Genomic DNA, 13,994 nt, shown 5'->3' with positions numbered 1-13,994 from the left:
GGCACATAGACTCACTACAGAGACACATAGACTCACACAAAGACCCATATACTAACCGAGACCCATAGACTCACTACAGAGACTCACAGACTCACACAGAGACACAGACTCACACAGAGGCACATAGACTCACTACAGAGACCCATAGACTCACACAAAGACCCATATACTAACCGAGACCCATAGACTCACTACAGAGACTCACAGACTCACACAGAGACACATAGACTCACACAGAGGCACATAGGTTTAACACGTAGGCTTTCGCGACCAATATTGTTCATAATCAACGATTTTTGGGTTTAGATCGCGTTATTTATAAATGTGTCGTAACCCTCCACCACCCGACACGGCCAATCAGTAAAAAAAGTGTCACGTTGACAAAAGACAAATAGTTCACTGCTTTAGCCCACCGGTGTGTTGAAGCGTGAAACCACAACATTTACAATTTGAGTACTTTAACACGTAGGCTTTCGCGACCAATATTGTTCATAATCAACGATTTTTGGGTTTAGATCGCGTTATTTATAAATGTGTACTCAAATTGTAAATGTTGTGGTTTCACGCTTCAACACACCGGTGGGCTAAAGCAGTGAACTATTTGTCTTTTGTCAACGTGACACTTTTTTTACTGATTGGCCGTGTCGGGTGGTGGAGGGTTACGACACATTTATAAATAACGCGATCTAAACCCAAAAATCGTTGATTATGAGAGGCACATAGACTCACTACAGAGACCCATAGACTCACACAAAGACCCATATACTAACCGAGACCCATAGACTCACTACAGAGACTCACAGACTCACACAGAGACACATAGACTCACACAGAGGCACATAGACTCACTACATAGACCCATAGACTCACACAAAGACCCATATACTACCGAGACCCATAGACTCACTACAGAGACTCACAGACTCACACAGAGACACATAGACTCACACAGAGGCACATAGACTCACTACAGAGACCCATAGACTCACACAAAGACCCATATACTAACCGAGACCCATAGACTCACTACAGAGACTCACAGACTCACACAGAGACACATAGACTCACACAGAGGCACATAGACTCACTACATAGACCCATAGACTCACACAAAGACCCATATACTACCGAGACCCATAGACTCACTACAGAGACTCACAGACTCACACAGAGACACATAGACTCACACAGAGGCACATAGACTCACTACAGAGACCCATAGACTCACACAAAGACCCATATACTACCGAGACCCATAGACTCACTACAGAGACTCACAGACTCACACAGAGACACATAGACTCACACAGAGGCACATAGACTCACTACAGAGACACATAGACTCACACAAAGACCCATATACTAACCGAGACCCATAGACTCACTACAGAGACTCACAGACTCACACAGAGACACATAGACTCACACAGAGGCACATAGACTCACTACAGAGACCCATAGACTCACACAAAGACCCATATAATAACGAGACCCATAGACTCACTACAGAGACTCACAGACTCACACAGAGACCCATATACTAGAGACCCATGAACTCACTACAGAGACTCACAGACTCACACAGAGACCCATTGACTCACACAGAGACCCATATACTCACACAGAGACCCATAGACTCACACAGAGACCCATAGAATCACAGAGACCCATATACTACAGAGACCCACAGACTCACACAGAGACACAGACTCACACAGAGACCCACAGACTCACACAGAGACCCATATACTACCGAGACCCATAGACTCACTACAGAGACTCACAAACTCACACAGAGACACAGACTCACACAAAGACCCATATACTAGAGACCCATGAACTCACTACAGAGACCCATTGATTCACAGAGACCCATTGACTCACAAAGAGACCCATAGATTCACACAGAGACCCATTGACTCACACAGAGACCCATAGACTCACACAGAGACCCATAGACTCACACAGAGACCCATAAACTCACACAGAGACCCATAGACTCACAGAGACCCATAGACTCACTACAGAGACCCATAGATTCACACAGAGACCCATAGACTCACACAGAGACCCATAGACTCACACAGAGACACATAGACTCACTACAGAGACCCACAGACTCACACAGAGACCCATAGATTCACACAGAGACCCATAGATTCACACAGAGACCCATAGACTCACACAAAGACCCATAGACTCACACAGAGACCCATAAACTCATACAGAGACCCATAGACTCACACAGAGACCCATAGACTCACACAGAGACCCATAGACTCATTCAGAGACCCACAGACTCACACAGAGATCCATAGACTCACACAGAGACCCATAGACTCACACAGAGACCCATAGACTCACACAGAGACCCACAGACTCACACAGAGACCCACAGTCTCACACAGAGACCCATATACTACAGACATCCACACTCACACAGAGACCCACAGACTCACTACAGAGACCCATAGACTCACACAGAGACCCATAGACTCACTACAGAGACCCACACTCACACAGAGACCCATAGACTCACTACAGAGACCCACACTCACACAGAGACCCATAGACTCACTACAGAGACCCACACTCACACAGAGACCCATAGACTCACTACAGAGACCCACACTCACACAGAGACCCATAGACTCACTACAGAGACCCACACTCACACAGAGACCCACAGACTCACTACAGAGACCCATAGACTCACACAGAGACCCATAGACTCACTACAGAGACCCACACTCACACAGAGACCCATAGACTCACACAGAGACCCACAGACTCACACAGAGACCCACAGACTCACACAGAGACCCATAGACTCACACAGAGACCCATAGTTTGTTGTCTTTCCCCGCACCTCCGATCACAATGGTTGACTACGTACGCTACGAAAAGAGCTCAACATACGTACGTCCAAAAGTTAATTTCGCCAAGTCACATGATTTCACAACACTTTAGCCCGAGGCCAACACGAAAGCGGCAACATTCCACGAATTCATTATCATTTTGAGTGAGCATAATATTACACGGGCATTTTTAAAATGTATTTAATTGTTTCTTTAGAAACTAATCACCTACAGTTGTGAAACAACCTTGAGAAGGGCCCCCGGGTTAAACAGGCACTCGCAAGACATGGGCCAGGGGGCGATTTGGTCAATTGACATTCGTTAATCAGTGACGGGGTGCTGTGTGGAAGGAGAGATGCCCGTTTCTGCAGAGCGGAAATTAACCAAAGCGGGAAAAGATACCAAACCACATGACTCACGTGAACTTACAGGGAAATATCTCTTTAATGCATATGCTTCGTCTAATTTTTGTTCCATCCTGATTGTGCTATCGTAGTCTACGAAAGGCCTATGATGACAAGCTGCCCCCGTGCATGATGCTCACCCAAACCAAAAGCGAAAATCCAGGCTGGAAGATGCTCAAGCTTTCCGGAATGTAGCAGCTGACGAGATCGGGCACATTCTGGTCGTATCAGACACAGGCCAAATTGGCAAATTTCGATTTAAAGCTTTCGTGACTGCAGGGATTCATCTTCTTGGTTCTTTCGGTAAAGTCACGTAGAAGGGAAGTAATACAATCATAAAATATTTTTTTTATATTATATTATTGTATTGTGTTTTATTTTTATTATTTTATTACTTCCCTTCTACGTGACTTTACCGAAAGAACCAAGAAGAGGCCAAAGGGCAATCGAGGACAACGCAGGGGTCGCCGTTCGTGTTTGTGAACGTGCGCTTTAATACAACGGGAGCCTTGCGAGAAACACGGGGACCAGAGTTTCGCAAACGGGTTTTGATTCCTTACCCGTACCCTAACCTACCCGATACCCGGCCGGGTACGGGTAGCGGGTAGGGTACGGGTATCCGATTGCGACCTCTGGGATGAAGCCATGTTGCAGGCGCGGGTGGGTTGATTCTAGGAACTTGAATTGTGAGAAGAGACAAGACGTTGGGAAATGAGTGACAAACGGTGACTCACCAGTGACTCACGGCCTACCCGTACCTGTACCAGGCCGGGTACGAGTAGCCGGGTATCGGGTAGGGTACGGGTATCGGGTACCCGAATGCGACCTCTAACGGGGACCGGTCTACTTACGAACAAACCCGTCCGTATGTACAGTTGTCCGTTCGGACCGAGAGTCGTAAGTTCAACTGCCGGGCAATATATGGTGGCAGTGGCATCTACAGCTGCAGAACGTGAAGAACCAGTGGCATCTACATCAGTGCCATCTACATCTGTAGAACGTGAAGAACCAGTGGCATCTACATCTGCAGAACGTGAAGAACCAGTGGCATCTACATCTGCAAAACGTGAAGAACCAGTGGCATCTACGTCTGCAGAACGTGAAGAACCAGTGGCATCTACATCTGCAGAACGTGAAGAACCAGTGGCATCTACATCTGCAGAACGTGAAGAACCAGTGGCATCTACATCTGCAGAACATGAAGAACCGGTGGCATCTACGTCTGCAGAACGTGAAGAACCAGTGGCATCTACATCTGCAGAACGTGAAGAACCAGTGGCATCTACATCTGCAGAACATGAAGAACCGGTGGCATCTACATCTGCAGAGCGTGAAGAACCAGTGGCATCTACATCTGCAGAACGTGAAGAACCAGTGGCATCTACATCTGCAGAACATGAAGAACCGGTGGCATCTACATCTGCAGAGCGTGAAGAACCAGTGGCATCTACATCTGCAGAACGTGAAGAATCAGTGGCATCTACATCTACAGGAGATTATACAACGTTTTAAGCCATTCCCCGTGTTACTGTACACGCCGTACAACATTGGAAGCGACATGAGTAAGGGGCCATCCATTTAGTAGGTACGCAAAAATCTGTCAAAACTTGACCCATCCCCCCCTCCCTGTACGCACGTATACTTTTTAGACCCCCCCCCCCCCCCCCGAATCCTATAGACCGGCCGATATTTAATCCGCGCAGAAATGATCAAGGATTAATAATATCAGCGTGTTTAAACAAAATGATAGTTCACCGACGGACTGACTCATTTAAAGGCCAATGAAGACAAATTATTATCGAGGCTTCACCGCCCCCCCCCACGTTTCCTATGCGTACATTGTCAGTAAACCCCCCATACGTATTTGGGTTAACCCCCCCTCCCCCTCCATGCGTACGTACTAAATGGATGGCTCCTAAGTTGGACTTACGAACAAATCGACTTACGAACATACCTCGTTCGTAAGTAGAGGACTCCCTTTAACAAAATATAATAATATAAATACAATGTATGGTACAGCCCTCTATCAATTTACTGCTGCATGAAGTAGACTACTTCTATGATTGGCAAGTTCTTGAATGAATGTATGTTGTTGTTTTTATGATTACAACTATGCTTGTTGATCCTGGAAAGTCTCACCGAGTCTCAAAAATTAGTCTTTCAGAAGGATCCTGCAAAGTTGTCGCAGCCAAGGGCGACGACGCTACACATTAATATTTTTTAACAGGTAATCTGTCCGCATTGGAATAATCGGGCCAATTCCGGATACATTGTGCGTGCATTTTGTAGCCATGGGAAGGAGTAAACTGGATAACCTGACATGAACTATTGAAAAACTTTTTTTTATGTTACCAAGCAAGTAAGACACCACTGAGCTAAGTAGCTCTTTTTTCAGAAGCGACCTGGACACAAATGATAGCTCAACGAAATGGTCCATCACGTGGAAATGTATAGCAGACAATTAACTCTAAATGCATGTTGATTCTTAATGTGGAGGGAAATTCGGAGAAAATCCATCCACAAAGGGAGAGAGACACGCAAACTCCAAATATACAGCAGGCGTCAGGGTCGGGATCGAACCCACGAATTCTGTACACCAGACGAGGTAGTTAACATCTCCTAGCCACCGTGATGATGATGATGAGAGAGAGAGAGAGACGCAAACTCCAAATAAACAGCAGGCGTCAGGGTCTGGATCAAACCCACGACCTCTTCCATACCAGGCGAGGGAGATAACATCTCCTAGCCACCGTGATGATGATGAGAGAGAGAGAGACACGCAAACTCCAAATATCCAGGAGTCGACAGGGTCGGGATCGAACCCACGACCTCCTGTACACCAGGCGAGGTAGTTAACATCTCCTAGCCACCGTGATGATGATGAGAGAGAGAGAGACACGCAAACTCCAAATACACAGCAGCAGGCGTCAGGGTCAGGATCGAACCCACGACCTCCTGTACACCAGGCGAGGTAGTTGACACACAAACTGCACCCAGAAATTTCGATTTAAAGCTTTCGTGACTGCAGGGATTCATCTTCTTGGTTCTTTCGGTAAAGTCACGTAGAAAGAACCAAGAAGATGCACCCAGAAAGGTGACCGAGTCGGGTAAGGAACTCATGTGGGTACGACTGTTTACCACTGCGTCAACCTGCCGCCTATAAGACGCTAAGTTAATACAAACATACACAGTATACGTATACACCGACGTTGTTTCATAGCGTCACTGATTATATTATAATTGAGAAGAGCGTAGCAGTTCATAGGCAGAGGAAAAGAGGAAGGGTAGTTGTAGTAGTATACAAATGACGTACAGCATCGGTGTATGCGTTAATGTATATACAATCCTGTACCGTAATTATTAATGTTTGAATGTATAATCTTATGTAGGTATACATAATAAAGTAGTTTTTTGTTGGGTTAGTCGCGTAAATGTGTCGTTAACTCACCAGCACCAAACACAGTCAATTTAGCAAGGGGTTTGCCTTGTAAACACCGGTTGTGTTGGAGAGTAAACCCACAAAAACATTTACAATTTAATAACGGTGACGTTTCGCTGATGATCACTACAACAACAACAACAACGTACCTGCCAACCCCTTATCAGTGCCCTACCTTATTACAGACCAATTAAGACATTATTATACATCTCAACGTTCATCCTACAAAGTCCGATCACAAGGAAGAAACAAAGACATATACCATTTTTTGTTGCCCGCATTGAAACATCTGTATGCGGCACGGACCTGAAAACTCAATTTCCCTGTACAAGAATACGGGGTAAATAGTATGGGTTGACACGGTATGGTATAGTAGTGTATAGTAGTGTAGTGTATCGTAGTGTAGTGTACAAGAATACGGGGTAAATAGTATGGGTTGACACGGTATGGTATAGTAGTGTATAGTAGTGTAGTGTATCGTAGTGTAGTGTACAAGAATACGGGGTAAATAGTATGGGTTGACACGGTATGGTATAGTAGTGTATAGTAGTGTAGTGTATCGTAGTGTAGTGTACAAGAATACGGGGTAAATAGTATGGGTTGACACGGTATGGTATAGTAGTGTATAGTAGTGTAGTGTATCGTAGTGTAGTGTACAAGAATACGGGGTAAATAGTATGGGTTGACACGGTATGGTATAGTAGTGTATAGTAGTGTAGTGTACAAGAATACGGGGTAAATAGTATGGGTTGACACGGTATGGTATAGTATTTTACAGTAGTGTAGTGTATAGTAGTGTAATTTATAGTAGTGTAGTGTATAGCAGAGGTGGGACAAAGTCATTGTTATGCAAGTCCAAGTCGAGTCGCAAGTCATCAAATTCATGACTCGAGTCTGACTCGAGTCCAAGTCACATGACTCGAGTCCACATCTCATAGGTGGGACAAAGTCATTGTTATGCAAGTCCAAGTCGAGTCGCAAGTCATCAAATTCATGACTCGAGTCTGACTCGAGTCCAAGTCACATGACTCGAGTCCACACCTCTGGTGTATAGTAGTGTAGTGTTAAGTAGTGTAGTGTATAGTAGTGTAGTGTATAGTAGTGTAGTGTATAGTAGTGTAGTGTATAGTAGTGTAGTGTATAGTAGTGTAGAGTATAGTAGTGTAGTGTATAGTAGTGTAGTGTATAGTAGTGTAGAGTATAGTAGTGTAGTGTATAGTAGCGTAGAGTATAGTAGTGTATATACTACACTACTATACACTGTTATGTATAGTAGTGTAGTGTATAGTAGTGTAGAGTATAGTAGTTTAGAGTATAATAGTGTAGTGTATAGTAGTGTAGCGTATAGTAGCGTAGTGTATAGTGTAGTGTATAGTAGTGTAGTGTATAGTAGTGTAGTGTATAGTGTAGTGTATAGTCGTGTAGTGTATAGTAGTGTAGTGTTTAGTAGTGTAGTGTATAGTAGTGTAGTGTATAGTAGTGTAGTGTATAGTGTAGTGTATAGTCGTGTAGTGTATAGTAGTGTAGTGTATAGTAGTGTAGTGTATAGTGGTGTAGTATATAGTAGTGTAGTGTATAGTAGTGTAATGTATAGTCGTGTAGTGTATAGTCGTGTAGTGTATAGTAGTGTAGTGTTTAGCAGTGTAGTTTAGTAGTGTAGTGTATAGTAGTGTAGTGTATAGTGTAGTGTATAGTCGTGTAGTGTATAGTGTATAATAGTCTAGTGTATAGTAGTGTAGAGTATAGTAGTGTATAGTAGTGTAGTGTTTAGTAGTGTAGAGTTTAGTAGTGTAGTGTTTAGTAGTGTAGTGTATAGTAGTGTAGTGTATAGTGTAGTGTATAGTCGTGTAGTGTATAGTGTATAATAGTCTAGTGTATAGTAGTGTAGAGTATAGTAGTGTATAGTAGTGTAGTGTATACTAGTGTATAGTGTATAATAGTGTAGTGTAAGGTAGTGTATTGTTTAATGTGGTGTACAAGAACACGGTCTAAACCTTATTGGGTTGACATGACACGCAACAACAACAACAACAGTCAGCTTCATCAGACGACAAAAAACAACAACCTCTATCATGAATAACATTTGTGGCGAAAAAAAGGCTCCGTGTTAAATGTACGCGCGCGTTCACTGCAAAACTGGACGTACAATCCATGCGCGCGTACAAACAGCGTAGCGACTTAACATCCATTTACTAAATCCCCCCTTACGCCGTTGAGGTCATTTGACCATACTTCACCGCGCTGGTCAGCGAGGGTTACTGAGAGAAGTCTTACCGGTCTTGGGTGGGTATTTGTAAGCGGAATTCGACGGGATATCCAGCTCCTCCACGCCTCCACGCTGCCTGCTCAGCAACATGCCCATGTCTTAGACGAATCCCCGCTCCGAAATCAACAACAACAATAACAACAACAACGATCGAATCCGATCTTCGCCCCCAGCCCTCCCCCCCCCCCCCGTAGGGTGAGGGCGGTGCGGCCTAGCTCTTCCTGCGGGCGTCGGCTGAGGGAACCCGGCCGAACCAACTATCCGAGGGTCGGTCCTTCAGCGTTACAAAAAAAAAACGTTGGGAGAAATCTTTAAAAACGCGCCGATCGACTCGTGAGGTGGTTCTCGACTTGTTTATCTGTTCAAAAACATGAACCAGTTGCGCTAATTGCGGAGAGAATAAAAGAATAATTGTTGGGACGAAAAAAGGGGGCCCGAGAGAGATTCGCAAGCCACTCGGGACACGTCGTCGCAACGGCTTCCGATTGGTTGGCGAGCGAACCCACGTGACAAGGGGCCGAGGACCAATCAGGGCCCGCGCTGGCGACTCCAGAGGGTAAACAACAACAACAACAACAATAGGAGCGTATCGTCCGGATTATAAGACGCACCCAGCCAATAATTGCGTTGAGCCGTTGCCTACGAAGGGGTCAGGCGCTTTGGGGCTCAAGCACATGTAGAGATGAAAAATTTTTTTTTGATAAAAAAAAACTTAAAAAAAAACAAGTTTATATTCTTGGTTATTTCGGTAAAGTAACGTAGGTAGAAAATAAAAATAAAATTAAAATTTTTTTTTTAGAAATTGAAAGTAAGAAAAGCAAAAAACCCACGACGTTTCGATTGCAACACAAGCGACCGAGAAACGGTCGTGGGGTTTTCTGTTTGATGTTTGAACATCTTAACACATTTCGATTGAAAGCTTTCGTGACTGCAGGGATTCATATGCTTGGTTCTTTCGGTAAAGTCACGTAGAAGGGAAACAAAGAAAAATAATAAAATAATGAAAAATAAATAAAATTAGAATTAAAGTATAAGACAATAGTGTATTATATTTTGTCTTATATTTTTATTATTTAATTGTTTCCCTTCTAGGTAACATTACCGAAAGAACCAAGAATATGTTAACACATGTTTTGTTGCCAGAAAGGGTAAAACCTATTCTTAGTTTTTCATAATTATACCATACCTACCTACTCTTTGGATTATTTGGGTAAAGTAACGTAGGTAGAAACATAAAATACATTTATTTTTGTTATATTTCATTTTAAAAATACATTTTTTTAGGTTTCATTTTATTTTTAAAATAAAATTATTTTGTTGTATTTTATCTTTAAAATAATTATTTTTTGTTTTATTTTATTTTTTAAATAAAATTAATTTCGTTTTATTTTATTTTTAAAATACAATTATTTTGGTTTGAAGCATGTTTAATTTTTTTGTGGGGGGGGGGGCAGAGCTTTGTGACGTCATATTTCAGGGGGGGGTCTGACTTTTTGTGACGCCGTGTGAAGAAGGGGGGGGGGGTCAAAAATCGTGTGACGTCATTTATGGACGGCCCCATATACTATACACATCTGGCCGTGCTACACCAAACTATTTCATTCTAGATTTGAAGTTTTCGTGACTGCAAGGATCCATATACTCTTTGGTTCTTTCGGTAAAGTCACGTGGGTGAAATTTTTTTTAAATAACTATTTTTTTGATAATTGTTTTTTTACCCTTCTATCTGGCAACAAAACTGACACCTTTTTTACAAGGAGTCATGTTTGCATAGAGTCCTTGTAAAAAAGGTGTCAGTTTTGTTGTCAGATAGAAGGGTGAAAGAACAATTATCATATTTTTTACTGGCAAATGAGGTTACAATGGTGCAAATAACTATTTTTTTGGTTATTTTCATTTTTTTTTTGTTCTAAATTTTTTATTTTCACCTACGTGACGTTACCGAAAGAACCAAAGAGTACCAAACCATAAACATTCATTTTTCGATTTAAAGCTTTCGTGACTGCAGGGATTCATCTTCTTGGTTCTTTCGGTAAAGTCACGCAGAAGGGAAATAATAATAAAAATATGATAAAAGAATAAAAATAATAATTAAAATATAGGACAATAATGTATTATATTTTTGTCTTATATATATTTTTTTATTTCCCTTCTACGTGACTTTACCGAAAGAACCAAGAAGATAAAGACATTCACTATAGCCTCCAGCCCGTCCAAAGACGGGTGTGATGCAGAAAATCTGACATATTCAAGTTCATGATTATTAATGAGGGGGGCGTGCTCCTTGTGGAGTGACGTCACTCACTCATGATTATTAATGAGGGGGGGTGCTCCATGTGGAGTGACGTCACTCACTCATGATTATTAATGAGGGGGGCGTGTTCCATGTGGAGTGACGTCACCCGCTCATGATTATTAATGAGGGGGGCGTGTTCCATGTGGAGTGACGTCACCCGCTCATGATTATTAATGAGGGGGGCGTGTTCCATGTGGAGTGACGTCACCCGCTCATGATTATTAATGAGGGGGGTGTGCTCCATGCTGAGTGACGTCACTCACTCATGATTATTAATGAGGGGGGTGTGTTCCATGCTGAGTGACGTCATCCGCTCATGATTATTGATGAGGGGGGTGCTCCATGCGGAGTGACGTCACTCACTCATGATTATTAATGAGGGGGGTGCTCCATTCAGAGTGACGTCACTCACTCATGATTATTAATGAGGGGGGTGCTCCATGTGGAGTGACGTCACTCACTCATGATTATTAATGAGGGGGGTGCTCCATGTGGAGTGACGTCACTCACTCATGATTATTAATGAGGGGGGGTGCTCCATGTGGAGTGACGTCACTCACTCATGATTATTAATGAGGGGGGTGCTCCATTCAGAGTGACGTCACTCACTCATGATTATTAATGAGGGGGGTGTGCTCCATGTGGAGTGACGTCACTCACTCATGATTATTAATGAGGGGGGTGCTCCATGTGGAGTGACGTCACTCACTCATGTTTATTAATGAGGGGGGTGCTCCATGTGGAGTGACGTCACTCACTCATGATTATTAATGAGGGGGGTGCTCCATGTGGAGTGACGTCACTCACTCATGTTTATTAATGAAGGGGGTGTGCTCCATGTGGAGTGACGTCACTCACTCATGTTTATTAATGAAGGGGGTGTGCTCCATGCAGAGTGACGTCACTCACTCATGATTATTAATGAGGGGGGTGCTCCATGCAGAGTGACGTCACTCACTCATGATTATTAATGAGGGGGGTGCTCCATGCAGAGTGACGTCACTCACTCATGATTATTAATGAGGGGGGTGCTCCATGTGGAGTGACGTCACTCACTCATGATTATTAATGAAGGGGGTGTGCTCCATGTGGAGTGACGTCACTCACTCATGATTATTAATGAGGGGGGTGTGCTCCATGCTGAGTGACGTCACTCACTCATGATTATTAATGAGGGGTGTGCTCCATGTGGAGTGACGTCACTCACTCATGATTATTAATGAGGGGGTGCTCCATGTGGAGTGACGTCACTCACTCATGATTATTAATGAAGGGGGTGTGCTCCATGTGGAGTGACGTCACTCACTCATGATTATTAATGAAGGGGGTGTGCTCCATGTGGAGTGACGTCACTCACTCATGATTATTAATGAGGGGGGTGCTCCATGTGGAGTGACGTCACTCACTCATGATTATTAATGAAGGGGGTGTGCTCCATGTGGAGTGACCTTTTTTATTTTGTTTACATTCCGACCGCAGGTATTGTGGTCAATGCAATCATGACTCCTTGTAAAAAAGGTGTCAGTTTTGTTGCCAGATAGAAGGGTAAAAAAAATATCATATTTTGCTACTGGCAAATGAGGTTCCAATGGTGTAAATGCTCACCCCGAGCTCTCATACTCTGATGGTGCATTGTCTTTGAGTTGTGCGCCTTTTGGCGTCATCTGGTCCAACACCATGTGAGACTAGGCTCTAAGGAAAGCTGTCTCGGTTGTGGACCAATCAATTTCAAGGACAGTGCATACATTATCAGAGTTGTGGTTTTGTTTGCATTCCGACCGCAGGTATTGTGGTCAATGCAAACATGACATGATGGTGTTGGACCAGATGACGCCAAAAGTGTGTGTGAGTGTGTGTGAGTGTGTGTGAGTGAGTGTGTGCGTGCGTGCGAGTGCCAGTTTTGTTGCCAGATAAAAGGTTAAAAAAAACAATTATTATATTTTGTTACTGGTAAATGAGGTTCCAATGGAATAATAAGCCTTTTACGAAAGACAAAAATATTTAAAATCGCATGAAAATCCATGTCGCCTACCCAGCAAGGTTGCCTGCCTGCGTGCAGAGTCACGCGTTAGCCACACATCACCAAAAGTATTTTATTTATTTTACCAGCTAAGGCCCACTGAGCTATGTTAGAACGTTCGGTTTAAAGCTTTCGTGACTGCAGGGATTCATCTTCTTGGTTCTTTCGGTAAAGTCACGTAGAAGGGAAATAATAAAATGATACAAATAAAACATAATAAAATAATTCTCACGACGTTTCGGCCACAACGCAAGCAGCCGTCCTCAGGTGAAGAACAGGTCTGTCTTCCCATGTCTTCTCGACAGACCTGTTCTTCACCTGAGGACGGCTGCTTGCGTTGTGGCCGAAACGTCGTGAGAATTATTTTATTATGTTTTATTTTTATTATTTTATTATTTTCCTTCTACGTGACTTTACCGAAAGAACCAAGAAGATATGTTAGAGCTCTTTTTTCAGAAACGGACCTGCCCATCGCAAATTGATCGCCCGACGAAGTTGGTTCGTGATCATCATCGCGTGGAAATTTGGAGCAGACAATGAACCCTAAACACGTGGCGATGTTGATTCTATATGTGGCGGAGAAAAACCCGGAGAACGCAGGGAAAATTCCACGCGACCACGGGGAGAGAGAGAGACACGCAGACTCTAAATATACAGCAGCAGGCGTCAGGGTCGGGATCGAACCCATGACCTCCTGTACACCAGGCGAGG

General features: G+C 43.5%; 1 protein-coding gene across 1 annotated transcript in view; it reads right to left on the bottom strand.

Moving 5' to 3' along the window:
* LOC144950521 (putative E3 ubiquitin-protein ligase MGRN1) overlaps positions 1–9,444 on the bottom strand; it is a 63,235-nt gene extending 53,791 nt beyond the window's left edge. Inside the window, exon 1 of the mRNA XM_078880659.1 lies at positions 8,976–9,444. Coding sequence (XP_078736785.1) covers positions 8,976–9,063 — 88 coding nt within the window. The 5' untranslated portion in view covers positions 9,064–9,444. The remainder of the gene's footprint in view (positions 1–8,975) is intronic.
* Between the last annotated feature and the right edge of the window lie 4,550 nt (positions 9,445–13,994).

The sequence above is a fragment of the Lampetra fluviatilis genome, chromosome 58 (assembly GCF_964198595.1).
Source record: "Lampetra fluviatilis chromosome 58, kcLamFluv1.1, whole genome shotgun sequence".
NCBI lineage: Eukaryota > Metazoa > Chordata > Hyperoartia > Petromyzontiformes > Petromyzontidae > Lampetra > Lampetra fluviatilis.
This window is presented reverse-complemented; position numbering and strand designations above follow the sequence as displayed.